The sequence below is a fragment of the Sarcophilus harrisii genome, chromosome 1, assembly GCF_902635505.1.
Source record: "Sarcophilus harrisii chromosome 1, mSarHar1.11, whole genome shotgun sequence".
NCBI lineage: Eukaryota > Metazoa > Chordata > Mammalia > Dasyuromorphia > Dasyuridae > Sarcophilus > Sarcophilus harrisii.
In genome coordinates this window covers 362,155,364-362,170,264 of record NC_045426.1, presented here as the reverse complement: position 1 = coordinate 362,170,264, position 14,901 = coordinate 362,155,364, and the positions used below count along the sequence as shown (strand labels likewise).

The 14,901-nt window shown below is 37.5% G+C and overlaps 1 protein-coding gene across 1 annotated transcript in view; it reads right to left on the bottom strand.

The window, feature by feature from the left end:
• Window positions 1-4,489: 4,489 nt before the first annotated feature.
• Window positions 4,490-14,901, bottom strand: part of ACAA2 (acetyl-CoA acyltransferase 2) — a 31,014-nt gene continuing 20,602 nt past the window's right edge. Inside the window, exons 8-10 of the mRNA XM_003759542.4 lie at window positions 10,878-10,948; window positions 8,835-8,989; window positions 4,490-5,128 (exon numbers count right to left, since the gene is read on the bottom strand). Of these exons, the coding sequence (XP_003759590.1) occupies window positions 5,044-5,128; window positions 8,835-8,989; window positions 10,878-10,948 (311 nt within the window). The 3' untranslated portion in view covers window positions 4,490-5,043. The remainder of the gene's footprint in view (window positions 5,129-8,834; window positions 8,990-10,877; window positions 10,949-14,901) is intronic.

The window sequence follows — 14,901 nt, the reverse complement described above, 5'->3', positions numbered from 1 at the left end:
GAGTAGGGGGAGTAGGAGGAATTGAAATCCTGTTTGTATAAGCAACTGCTTACTCTACCTAGGGGCAAACATGGGAGAACAGCATCTTCCTCAGACCAGCCATGTGAGATAGGTCATTGGTAAGGGTTTGGGATAGGGACTGGACTTATTTCTATTGCCATAGGGAATTCCCAGATGAGAGAATTTCCTTCCCTCTTTCTTGGTAACTTAAACTTTAAGAGCTATCTTAAGCCTTGAGGAACTAGGTAACTTCTTTTTCTAATCTATGGCTGTTTCTCAATGGACAAGTATCATAATTTCCTTTTTATAGACTGTAGGTTATTCCCCATCTTGCAAAAAAAGAAAATAAGACTCAAAGAGATATGCCTGATGGTGACAACCCTGTAAATGTCCAAACAGCTCCCTGATTCTTGAATTGAGGCACACCAGTAAAATGGATGGGTTTCCATTTTTGATTCTAAGCTTAAGTAACTTGTGTGTAGTCCCAGAACTAAGAAGGATCCCAGATACCTTCCCATGGGCCTGAAATCTCAATACTGTGCGTGATTATTGAGGCAGTTTTTGGTGGTCAGTCCCTTCCCAGCTCCTTCAGTTGTTTCTCCTGATAGGAGGGCTGGAGGATGCAACAATAAACTCTTCCCAAACCCTTCCTTTTTGGAGGGACCAGATTTCTAGATAATTCTCCATTTTTCATTAGCATCTCTTTTTTGGTTCAACTTCAAGGAACATAGTCCTGTCTAATTATCTCCCTCCTTTCCCACTACAACCAAACACTTAAATTGCAAGCTCCTTGAAGGCAAGGCTGTCTCTTTTTGTCTTTGTAACCCTAGAATTTAGCACAATACATGGCATAAAGTTGGTGCTTAATAAATGAATTAGTGAAAGGAGGGATAGAATCAGAGTATCAGGATTTGGATCTTGTCATGACTTTGGATAAGCTACTTCTTCTCCTTAATCTATAAATATGAGAGGTTTGGGCTAGTTGAAACTGATCAATATTTTCGCTTTTTGTTGTTTTTTTTATTTTTTTCTTTCTCCCTTTTTTTTCCCTTTTGATTTAATTGTTTGTGTAGCGTGGCGAATATAAAAATATATTTAGAAGACTTGATCATGTTTAACTTATATCAGATTACTTCCTGTCATGGGAAGGAAGGGATAGTGGAGGAGAAAAATTTACAACATAAGATTTTGCAAAGGTGAACATTGAAAACTACCTTTGCATGTATTTGGAAAAATACAATATTATTAAATTAAAAAAAAAACCCGAACCACACACACACACACACACACACACACACACACACACAAAAAAAAAAAAAAAGAAAGAAAAAGAAAAAGAAAAAACCTATGGATCTATTGCCTTTTTGATGGCAGAGAGTTAATTTTGGTTGAAGGTTATTCAGGGTTACTACAGGCTTGTACTACCACCTAGAGGAACAGACCTGTTCTTGCACCCATTTTTCATATAGGTTTTTTTTGCTTTAAGCCAACTCAATACATGGAAATCTCAAATTATTCAAATGATCAGTGGGGAGAAGGGAGTTAAAGGGATTATCTTTGAATCATGTTGGGAGAGAAAAATCAGAGCAAAAGGGAAAAACCCTGGGAGAGAGAAAAAAAACGAAAAAAGAAGTGAACAGAGCGTGTGTTGATTTATATTCAGCCTATTTAGTATTTTTCTGGATGCAGATGATATTTTCTGCCGACCCCTTGTCCTACAGATGGACAAACTAGGGTCACTTGTCCAAAATAATAAATATCAGAGGAAGAAGTTGAAATCAGCCTGCTTTTGAAGCCCCAAACCAGCATTCTTTCCGTACTGCTTCCATTTGCGTGTATATTGAATGGGGCTTCTATACTGGAAGGTATATCTGTGGTGCACAGATTGCAATCAGAACTATTCAGGAAGCAACAACATAAATAAGGTTTATCTTTTCATGACTTTGTAGGGTCAGAGAGTTACAGATGGAGGCGGACCTGGAGTATCAGTTTAAGATTAGGGAATTGAGTCACAGCAAGGAGAAATGCCTGTGAAAGAAGCTCAGATCTTCCAAGTTCAGATCCCATTCTCTTTTCATTTCAGTCCTTAGATGGTGAAGTAAATGGAGCATTGGGCCTGGAGTCTTCCTGACCTGAATTCGAATCCAATCTTAGAGACTTATTACTAGCTATCTGACTGAGCAAGTCCCTTAACCTCTCTTCCACATCTGTAAAATAGGTATAATATCTATTTGCAAGTATTGCCATGAGGATCAAATAAGATATTTGCAAAGCACTTGGCACAGTGTCTAGCACATAGTAAGCATTATATAAATAGCTTATTATTATCATTATTCCTTTGCATGGAAGACAGATTATTTTAAGAGGAAAACTCTCAAAGGTTTGTTTTGCTGTACCAAAAAAAAAAAAATTTTGATAGCTAATATAAAATAAATATATCTTATCATTACTATACTTTTAATATGCGATCTGTTATAATCATCTTAGGAAGCTTGTTTGTTCCCTTCTCATATATACTCATTAAACAATCTTTCAATGTGTGCAGAGAACATTCTCATAAAAAATTATAGAAAAAACTTTTTTGAGTATTATTACTGCCAATGATCTTCAATTTGGGAAAAAATATTCTCTCTGAGGTATAGTGAAAATCTTGCATTACGTACCTTTCACATAGCAGAAGTTTCCTCTACATTCATTTTATCAGGTCCAGATATTGACTCCAACTTCATTTTTTGGGGGTCATTGCCAATGCATCAAGGACCAAAGTGTTAAAATCCAAATGTAGGGGTTCTACTGCTTCTGATGCCGAGTTATAATTCACCATGAAAAGCTACAGATCTGTTTAATTTCCTATTTACTGTTCTAGTTTCATCTACAGCTATTTCTAGGGTAATTCAGCTTGGTTGGGTCTTATATTTCTTCTGTACTGCCTTTTTCCCTATTTTGTAAGGAGGATACTGCATTTAATTTCCTATTATTCCCCTTAATGTTTTTATATATTAATGAACTACATTTCTTCTATACTGCCTTTCCCCCTTTTATTTTATAAGGAAGATACTGCATTTAGTTTCTGATTATTTCCCTTAATGTTTTTATATATTAATGAATTTTCAACTGATTTTTATCTAGACACCATGCCTTTAAGGTCTCCTCATTGTGTTGCATTTTAATGGTTATTTTTTTCCAGAGAATGATAATTGGAATCAAGTCTTTGCTTTTACCCATTTCCAATTTTCAGAATCAATAGCTAATTTTAATTGGTTGGTTAATTGGTTAATCTTTTCACATAATAGATTCTTATCTTTATTTTTCTAATTTGATATTGATTTTGACCACTGATCAAATCAGTCAATGATCTAATCTCAGAAAGACAGTGGATTCTAAAATGACTCACATTTCCTATTTGATAAGATATAATCAAATTTCACAAGAAGTCAAAACAAAGATAGCTTTGAGACACTGAGAAAGCAATCCCCTGCCCTCCCCCTCCCAAAACCCAAAATAAAGATAGTGAAAGTGTTTTGTTTCCCAGAATCTAATTTGCACATGACTGATAAGACTTAAAGGTTGACAGCTGAGAAACCCAGACACCTAGAACTCTTTGGTGACTATGCAACAATACTATACTTCCTTGTGGCTCAGTTGACAGAAATGTGAATTTTGTTTTAACAAAAAGGTGGGCCAAGAGAACCTGCGTTGGAGTAGGCAAAGTTGGTCAAGACCAGACCTCAGAGCTTGAGGTCTTGAGACCTCTGAGCTTGATCTGAGAATGATTCTTAGAGCTGGACCAGAAAAGACTTGCAGGTAGATCCAGAAAGCAAACTTAAGGAAAAGGTCTTTGCCCAGCCATACTTATTTGGAAGAATTGATATTTTTCCCTCTTCTGCCTTCCCATCAAGAAAGCAATGAGACCTAAAAAAGGAATGGCCTTTTCCATCAGAGAACTAATTGGGCAGATTCTCTATGGGGGAGAAAAAGGACATAATGTTCCACAATCCAGAACTAAGTTGTCTTGGGCCTGAGTATCCTTATATGTGTCTGCATGGAATGCTTAAGTCTGTACCCCCTAGGATACTTATGGAAATAAGTTATGCATAACTGAGTGAAACCAGAAGCTCCTTTATTGATCCTCATGTTGTCATTTATGGCTCTTCAGTCTAAGGACTTATGTGCCATAATATAAGGGTGTGCTCTCAGTCTGTGGTAATGTAATTATCATTCTTTCCTTGCTTTGTGTTTTTGAATGAGATACTGGTTTTATCTTGGCTGATTAGACCAATTCACCAATGTCGCCAATGAGGGCTTGGGAGCTATAGTTATTAAGCAAATCAAATCCACCCTCACCAGCTATATATAACTGTGGGCACATCACTTGATCTGTCTGATTCTATCTGTTAAATGGGCCTCATATTTACGTCACCTACCAGCTAATGATTTGAGGAAAGCACTTTGTAAATCATAAAGTACTGCAAAAATGAGCCACTTAAGGTAACTTGAAATTGAGATGACTTTTTATTGATATTTTATGACAACTTTTGTCACAGATGATCTATGAAATGCCTTTAGTATACAACAAACACAACTTTAAAAATGATCAGTAAAAGCCTTTTGATTGCAATGAAATGAGAAACACCTCTTTTAGGACAGGAGTGAACCAAGTGATTAATTAGAGAGTTAAGGCAACAATTGGCAAGATGGCCTTGTAATTATGCAGTAAGGCAGAAAGATATATTTGGCGGTTATATGGCAGGAATCCTAGTTTTGTCAAGTTACCTTAATTAAGTTTTGGCTGAGAAATACGTTTTATATTACTGGTGCCAAATCTGGAAAATCAGTTTAAAGATGAGCACACATCTTGCATAAATAAATGGATTTCTCTGCCTTGGTAACTTCAGAATCCCCATCTCTCTTTACCCCCGGGCTCACTGGAAGTTTCTTTGGTAACACAAGGTCAGTTTTGTGAAGATTATTATTTTTCTTTCACACAATCTAGTAAATAAATGTTTACAGACTAAGGACTCTAGTCGTTGTGTCCTCGGGTCCTCAAGCCGTGTTCTCAATGATAAGAGCGATTCCTTGGCCACCACCAATACAAGCTGATCCAACTGCATACTTTCCACCTCGACGTCTAGAAGAGAAAGCAGTAGATAAGGTTTACGTTAGGAGATGCAGACTTCTCCATCCCTGAACCCTTCCAATGAACAGTCTCAGATTCTGGGTTTGGATGGAATAAATGAATCTTAATGAATGGATAGTTTTAGAAATGTTTTGGCTCTTTTTGATTCTTGAAGAAGATGAATTAGTCTTCTTTAAAGTATGTCATATCAGGTTCCAAGTCCACTAGAGACAAGCTCACATTCTAAAATCCTTTTTGAAGATGCTTCTCATATCTGAAATTGTTTTGGAAGATGGGGAAGGGAAAAAGCATTTATATAGAGCCTACTATGTGTTAGGCACTGTGCTAAGCACTTTCATAAAGATAATCTCATTTGATCCTCAAAGCAACTCAGAGTAAGTGCTATTGTTATCTTATTTTACAGTGGAGTAAACTGAGAAAAATACAGATTAAGTGGCTCATCCAAGATCACACAGCTAGTAAGTATTTGAGGCTAGATCTGAACTCAGGACTTCTTGACTACAGCCCACACTCACTATCCAATATTTCACCAGATGCCTTTAAAATTGTTGAAAGGAATACTAGACGAGGAGTCACCTCGGTTCCAAACCTAGCAATGGCGCCAGAGTCATGTGACTTTAGGCAGTTATTCAATCCTTTTTTTAAATAGTATTTTATTTTTCCAAATACATGCAAAGATCATTTTCAACATTCACTTTTGCAAAACCTTGTGTTCCAAATTTTTCTCTCTCTCCTTTTCTCAAGACAGTAAGTAACCTGATAGAAGTTAAACGTGCAGTTCTTCTCAACATTTCCTTATTTATCAAGTCATTCAATCTTTGAAATGTTTTCTCATTTGCAAAATAGAGGATGCCCCCTGCCCTCCCTACATCACAGAATAATTGTGAACATCAAATCAAGTAATGTACGGAAAGTGCTAGTCAAGTTTAATGTCATTATTTTTCTACTTGGCTCAACCAGTGCATAGCTGAGTGAAACCAGAAGCTCCTTTATTGATCCTTGTGTTGTCATTTATGGTCTTCAGTCTAAATTCAACTTTATTCTTCCTGCAAAGCCTCTAGTTCAGTGCCAGACTTGAAGTCAGGAAGTAATGGGGGTCACAGATTTGAGAGCTAGAAGAGACTTCAGGGGTTATCCACTCTTTCTCATTTTACAGAGGGAGGAAACTAAGAGTTGCCCAAAGACTTGCAAGTAGTAATAATATTTGCCCCCTCCTTCTTTCACAAATGGCTTGATAAGGCTTCCCAATGAACACATTTCAAGATGGCCACTGAGGAAAGAATTTTGAAATAAAGTACAGAAGGGAGGGAGAGTTTTTGGGGGCAGGATGAGGAGAAAAATAAGTGGGCTTTTTTGAAGGGGATAGGATGAAAATATTTCATTAGTAAAACAAATTAGAATAATAATAATGTTTGCTAACAATTATAAGTTTGCAGCTAGTGATGAAGTGGATGGATTGCTAGGCCTGGAGTCAGGAAGATCTGCATGATTTAATAACAATAATAACATTAAATTGCACTTAGATGTTTGCAAGGTGCCTTACACAGGTTGAATCTTTTGCTCTCCACAACTACTCTGGGAAGCAGGTTGGATTCTTATCCCTATTTTCCAGACGAGGAAACTGAGGCTGGCAGAAATCAAGTGGTCTGTCCAGGATGACAGAGCTAGGGGGTCACATCTGAATTCAGATCTTCCCGACTTCAGGTCCAACAATCAATCACCGACTGGCCTCCGGCTAGTATCAGGGGGTGATGTGGAACACGTGCCTCTGATTCTAGAGCCAGCAATGTGACTAATGTTTAAGAGCTCATTTATTAAGTGTTTAGTATTTTTTTTTATTATTTTATTTAGTGATCAGTATGCACCGGGCACTGTGGTTAGTGCTGGGATCATAAAGAAAACGTATGGTACCTTTCAAGGCATTTATATTTTCGTGTGAGAAACAACCTTTAAACAACTATGTCCTCACACATTACACACAGAGCAGATATTGGGGGGAGGGGACACAGGCACGGAGAGGAGGCTGCTGGGAGAATCTCCCACAGAAAGTGGGGCCGGAGCTGACCTTGAAGGGAAGTCAGAGGTAATAGGCCCGAGGCACTGCCGCGGCAAAGGCACGGAGATGGGAGATGAGAGTACCGCAAGTGAGGGAGCGAGAAGCCAGGCCCGAGACTGTGGGATCCCCAAGTTACTTCTCGCCCAGGCTCAACTCTCTCATTTTTAAAACGGGGGGGGGGGGGGGGGGATGGACACGGGGGGTGGGTTTTTAGTGTTTTTTGGCTAGCTGGTCTTAAAGGGCCCCAGGGCTCTAAATTTATGATCCCAGAACGGTACGAACCCGGGGTGGCCAGTAGGGGGAACCCTTGTCTTAAAATGGGAAAGTGGCGGCAGGGCTGTCACACTTTCCAATGGATGCTGGGAATAAGGAGTGAGAGCTTATCTTGGGAATGACTCCTCCTCTTTGGCCTTGGGACTGAATGTCTTCTAAACCAGAGCGTTAATCTGGAGCTGTGCCCATAGGGCAACCAAGCTGTGCACACCCTCTGATCAGCTATGAAAGACTTAGCCATGAGGGGACCCTGATAGGTTTGGGATGGGAAATGCCTTCCCTATCCAGAGAGAGAACTATGGACACTGAAGGCAGAATGAAACATTCTAGTTCCGCCTTTTTGTTTGCTTTTTCTTTCCCATGGTTTTCCCCTTTTGTCCTATTTTTCTTTCACAACATGAGTAATATGGAAGCATGTTTAAAATGATTGTATATGTATAATCTACATCAGGTTGCTTAGTGTCTTGGGAGGAAGGAGAAAAAATTTAGAACAAAATCTATTAGAAATAAATGTTGAAAACTATCTTTACACGTAATTGGAAAAAATAAAAAACACTATTGGGGAAAACAAATCAAAGCTCATCACCTATTTTTTTTTAAATGCAATCAATTCTTTGGCTTAAGAGACCAGAGCTTTCTTGTTGAATCCAAAACCTCGAACTGTTGGCACGGATCATGGAAACCATCCTAAAGCAGCTCTGCAAGGAACCACCTGCTCACCTGTCCTCAGTGGTCTATGTGGAGATGATGTGGTAAGGTAGCAGGTAAGCAACATAGTAAGAAACTGGTTCTGGTTAGAGTGGTTTATGATGGCCATATGAAGGCACAGAGGGGTTGTAATCTACATTGGTGGTGGAGTAACAGGTTAGGATTTGAATCTAGGTTCTTATGATTCCTGAATTAAAGCGCTTTGCCGTTTATCACATTGCTTCCTAAGATGTAACCAGCTGGAATATGATAAATCTAAACTAAACATCCTAAGACCATCACAACAGAAGAAACCTCTGAAGAAGACAAAACATCAACAGAACATATATTCATTGTTTTTGGACTGGGTAAGACATTCCAGTCCCAATTCTGATGTTTATTACTTGTGTGAACTTGGGCACATCAAGACTATCATCAAGTCTCAATTTCCTCATTTGAAAAAATGAAGGGGTTTGGACCATGTAATCTCTGAGACCCTTCTAGTTCTGACCCATGATCCTAAATATAAAAGTTTACAATATCACATGCTCATTTTTTTAATGTACTTCCCAACTTACTGTTGTATTTGTGACTTGCAACCAATCTGTGCTGTAAAGCCAGAAAGACATGGCTGTTTGGAAATGAGAATGAGACTGAAATACAGTAACTTCTCATGAGTACCTTAATTCATGAACCAGATGAACAGTGATCCGTGTCCCAGAGGCTGCCAAAGGATGGCCCAGAGCAATGGCTCCTCCATTCACATTGGTTTTGCTTCGGTCAAGGTGCAAAGATTCTTCCACTGCTAGATACTGGGGAGCAAAAGCTTCATTCACCTTCAGGAGAAAGGATAAAACATTGGTTAGCTAACATAATTTAGGTTGTTGTTGTTCAGTCATTTCAGTCATGTCCAACTCTTCATAACCCTATTTAGTGTTTTCTTGGCAAAAATACTAGAGTAGTTGGCCATTTCTTTTTCCCTGCTCACAAGCAGTGACTTGTCCAGACCCACAGCTAGGAAGGGTCTGAGGCTGGAGATTTGAACTCAGGAAAATGAGTCTTCCTGATTTTAGGCCTGGCTCTGTCTAATGTATCCTGTAGCCACATAATAGTTTTAATTCATAACTCTCTTTTTTATAGATTTTACATTTATTCTATCTGGATCGACATTTTAGGTGACTTTATAAAGAGTTTCTGTATTTGTACTCAGTGTGACTTGTGTCCAGATATCAGGTTAAATCTTGCTTTGGAGCTGCTCCCCATCAAATATTTATTTTATAAGCTAGCAGTTTTTTAATCCTATTATTGTTTCTAGATCTTAACTGTTTCTCAATAATGATTACAGTTTCTAGACTTTTTGGCCAGATATCACTGTGGACTGGGTTGGCTAAGAGTTAACACTGTAACATGGCTCCCCCCAAAAGCTAATGTTCTAGAGTCCAATTTTGGATTAGGTCAGATATTCAAATCCTAATTCTGATGTTCATTACTTGTGGGAAGTTGGGCACATCAAGATTATCATCAATTCTCAGTTTCTTCATTTGACCAGGTGATCTTTGAGCCTCTTCCAGTTCTGGCTTTCAATTCAATGAATTCAATATTCAGAACAAGAGAGGACATAAGCATTCCATTATATTCTGCCTTGGTCAGTCATCATATCTGGACCACTTTATTTATAAATAAATAGTATTTAGAGTGACACACAATATTAGCCACTGTATTTTAGGAGAGATGCAGACAAAATGAAATGTGTACAGATGACAGCTGGAATAACAGGGAACCAGAAAGTATGCCATATGTGATGAAAGAACTAAGGATGACAAACCTGCAGAATGAAAGGCTTAGGAGAGGAAACAATAACTATTTTTAAGGACAATGACCTGGAGCCCTGCTATCCTAATTTATGAGAACCAGATCCACATAGCTAGTCACTAATTTTTAAGCATATTTCATCAATCATCTTCCCTCTGGAGACAGAGGTCATTATCTAGAATCTCAAGGCATCATCTCAAGGCTATATGTTTACAATTGTGCTGTCAGAAGTACACAAGCAAGAAGGTATGCAAATGAGCATCTGCAGTTTTCTGAGTTGGTACATCTAGCATGGGGCCTGGCAACACAATAAGTGTCTAATAAATTAGGCAGCTGGATGACATAGTGAATAGTACAATGAGCCTGAGCTCAAGAAGACCTAAGTCTTTTTCAAGTGACTTTTTGGGAAGTCATTTGACCTGTTTGCCTGTTTCCTCAACTGTAGAATGGGGATACTCCCCTGCCAAGGCTATTGTGGGTATCAAATGAGATAATATTTATAAAGTACTTTGCAGAGTCACTGGCACACAGCATATGCTTAGTAAATGATAGTCACTGATGTGGCTATTTTTCCTACCAATGCAAATTGCAACCTCTTTCTAACTTTGCAGAGAATCTTCAAGAGACTGATGTAATCAAACAATCCAGCACCATTGCAGATAAGCTGGCAATGAACCTTTTAAAATTTATTTATCCTGTCCTCAGGCAATAGATATGCAATCAATCCATCACCAGGATTGCTTTGAGCAGGATGAAAAGACTTTGGATACATTTTAAAATGTCAGTAGCACTACTTTGCAAAATTTAAAGTGCTACTTATATAAAAAAATAAATTATTACTATAAAAGTGCTAAGGTGGAAGCCATTGATAATGGGCCCTTTTATTCATACTGTAAAAGGCAGAATACTTACTTCAACCAAATCCATGTCGTTCAGGTTCAGTCCTGACTTTTTTAGTGCACCACTGATGGCAGGAACAGGACCTATAAGAATAAAAAAATATCTATATATACAATATATGTGACACATAAAAACAGAGAAGCTAATATTCTAACAGAACGATTAATTTGTTCTAATACAGACTGTCCTATTCAACTTCAGGTCCCTTCCAACTCAGACTTTGTGATTCTATAATCGCCCCACATCCTTCAGTATATCATTAACTGAGTCAATTAATTTTTTAAAGCAATTACTACATGTTAATATATATATATATATATATATGGGCTAGGAATACCAAGAAAAGAGTTGCTGCCCTTGGGAAGCTTAGAGTCCACTATGAAAAAAAGAAGACACATAAATAACTAGATACATATCAGATATAGACAGTAGATGAAGATTATCAAACAGGGGAAGAATAGAAGTGGAAGAACTAGACTGAGCAAAGCCTTCTCATGCAAAAGATGGGATCTGGGGTGAAGGAAGCCAGGGATTGGAAGTAAGGAGGGAGAGCCTTTTAGTTATGAAGGACAGCCATAGAGGCAAGCGATAGAGTACTGCACTTAAAAAATTGCAAGGAGGTCAAAGTAGATGGATTGTAGTGTATGTGGAAGAAGAGAAGGGTTTTAAAAAAAGGCTGGAAAGGAAGGACAGGGCCAGGGAAGAAGAAGGATTTTAAATGTCTTAAATATGTGATCAATGAGGAAATAGAAAACTTGACCTACACAGCAAGACTGAATAAGATGTCATTACTACAGGACAGAACTGAAGATGAGGGGATGATCGTGCTCTTTGTTCTGCTAAAGCTTCTAGTACAGTATGGTTTACATCATCTATGAACCATGTTTGTATCTAGCAAGGCTAAAACCAGGGTGGCAAAGCATGGAGTGATGTCTTTTCAATCATACTTGGGCCATAAAGAAGGTAATAGTAGCAGAGGTAGCAGTGTCTCTTAATGTGAAGGTTAGATTAAATAAAACTAGTTATGGAAAAAAATTAGGTACTTTGTAGAAAAGATGCTAGAAATAATAGAGAAACTTTACATGGAAAGAATAGGGAAGGGAATAAGCAATTATTAAGTATCTCGTATATGCTGGATATTATATTAGTAATCATTTTACAAATATTCATTTTATGAGTAGGTGTTATTATTTGTACATTTTATACTTGAGGAAAATGAGGCAAGTGGATGTTAACTGGATTATCCAGAGTCACAACTATTATTTCAAATCCACAGGCTGGATTTGAATTAGGACTTCCTGAGCATCCACTGCATCTTTAAGAATTTAAACTAGATAAATCAATCTGATAATCAATCAAAGTTTAATTAGACCAATGATATGCTTATGGCCTGTTCTACCTCTACGATTACTGTCATTTGTCCTTTGTTTTTGATATTACAAGTGATTTCTTGACTCCTGAATGAATTAAATAAGGCAAATTTGCACAAAGTCATCAGTTTCACTCTCTTCCAGGGTCAATGAAGTCCAATGGCAGGACAAAAGTCAGATCTATTGGTGATGGGTGGGGATGCAATGGATGACCTCCAAACTCTAAATGCTTCACAGAACCGGCTTCAGCCACCTTCACGGCTGTTGGAATAGATTGTCCTCCTCTGGCCATTCAGCCAAGGAAAGTGTTTGGGATAGACCCTCCCCTAACTCACCCATGGATCTGAGGCCCTCAATCTGGTTTAGCCTGTCTGACAAGATTGTTTACTGCTGTTCATGCTACAGTTTTTGGAGTCACAGGTGATGTTGGGTGAAAGATAGACACCAAAGGTAGATTAGCAGACTTGAAAAGAGCTCATCAAATCCTCAAACCAGAGGTGCTAAGCTTCCTGAAAGATCCCATCCCTCCTTATCATACATTCTACAAGTACTAATGTCTACATAACTGGCTTCAAGGATGTATGATTCCATCAGCATAGCATACCAACCTTTTGGAATGATTCTCTAAACAAAAATAACAGAAAGCCCTGAAGTCTCTCCACCTGCCAGAGTCCCAGGCTACACTGGCATAAATGTTAAAAAGTCAGCATCCCTGCCCACCAACAGGAAATAATAATGAAAGCACTTGGTAGAGCATGAACATACAAGGATGATGCATTCTTAAGTTACATGGGACAAAAATTCTACAACTTGGCATTATGAGAAAAAAACAAACAAAAAAAATAAGCAGAAAAGTCCATTTACAAGAGAGGCCCCTAATACACACCAAAATATTTCTAGTAGCATTTTTCCTGATAGCAAAGAAATGGAAATAAAGCAGACCCTAAATCATTAAACATTACAAAATGAGTTTTATAGTTCAATAGAAATGGTTTGCAAAGCATATTTAGATGAATGGATATCTAATAAAGTAATATATGATATAGAACAGTGGTTCTTAAAGTGTGGTCAACAAACTCCTGTGGGTTCCCAAAACTCTTTTGGTGAGAGTGGGGTCTGCAAGGTCAAAACTATTTTCATAATAATATTGAGAAAGTATTTGCCTTTTAAAACATTCCTTTTCCAACTATATATCTGGATTTTCTTCAGATGCTTTAGTCAAAATGAAATAGACTGAATGGAGGAACAGATATGAAAAATAGCTATCTTCTTTTGTCAGAAAAAATTAAGAGATTTGCAAAAACACATATAGTCATGTCACTTTTCTCAATTTTTTTGTTTTGGAAAATCTTATTTTCTACAAAGATATCTATTTATACCCAATAGGTTCAGTCTTACTTTTAATGAATTAATAAAAATAATAATTTTGAACATGATAAGTATTGGTAGATAAAACCCAAACAAACAAAAGCTTTTTGAAGGTCTTCAATAATGATTAAGAGTATAAAAGGGATTAAAGACCAAAAGGTCTGAGAATTGCTAGTATAGAATATTGAACTTAAAAGCAGGACTTCATTTAATCTTGCTTTAGGCATTTGCTATATCATTCTGCACAAGTCCTTTCTATGCCTCCCATTTCCTCACATGTAAAGTTAGGGAGTTGAACTTTACAGCTTCCAATAAATCCCTTCTGTATCTAAATCTATTATCCATGGACTTTAAGACAACACTGAAGTTTCATAGTTTGAGAGGTCTTATTAAATCATTTCAGTCATGTCCAACTCTTTGTGATACCATTTGGGATTTTCTTAGCAGAGATATTAGAATGGTTGATCACTTCCTTCTCCAGTTCATCTTATAGATAAGGAAACTGGGGCAAACAGGATTAATTGACTTGCCCAAGGTCCCACAGCTACTAAGAATCTGCGGCAGATATGAACTCAGGAAGGTGAGATCTCCCACTCCAGATCTGGCAAAGCACCACCTAGCTGAAATAACAGGCTTATTTTACTTCTCAGACAAAACTTACATTAGGCTAAGTAGTCTGATATTGCTGGGACTAGTATGTTAAACCATATCAATTTGATTCTCTACTGTTCATGCAATACCGTGATAAAAAATCCAGTGAAAAATTCTGGGTTCATTTCAAAGCATAGAATGGCATGGTTCTTATAGCCATGTAATGGGTCAGTTAACTTGCAAGGCTGGTATGTTCAATTATTAATCAACATTCTAAAATTTAATTTTAGCCATTTTCCATCAAAATCTTTCTCAACTGTAGAACATACTCACCTGTCTCTGAAGAATATCCTGAACAGAATTTAACCTTTTCTGGATGACTTGGGCTGATCATTATGAACGTAAATGACTGTATAAAGCCTCTGGAGATTTATAGTACTTAGCAGCAGGACTTAGGAGAGTCATTTAGATATTGAACTAATTATTCTCCAGTTGAGAGGCAGTATGGTACAATAAATATAGAGGCGTCTGAGCTAGAATAGGAGACAGATTATGGTGAACAGATTGAACTTTTAGAAGCATTACTAGTTAATGAAAGCAGTTTTTTTATCATCTCCAAGATCAAATATAAAATCCTCTTTCAAAATTTTTCATAACTTCCTCCTCTATTCTTTAGTTTTCTTACACTTTAACACCATGAATTCTGC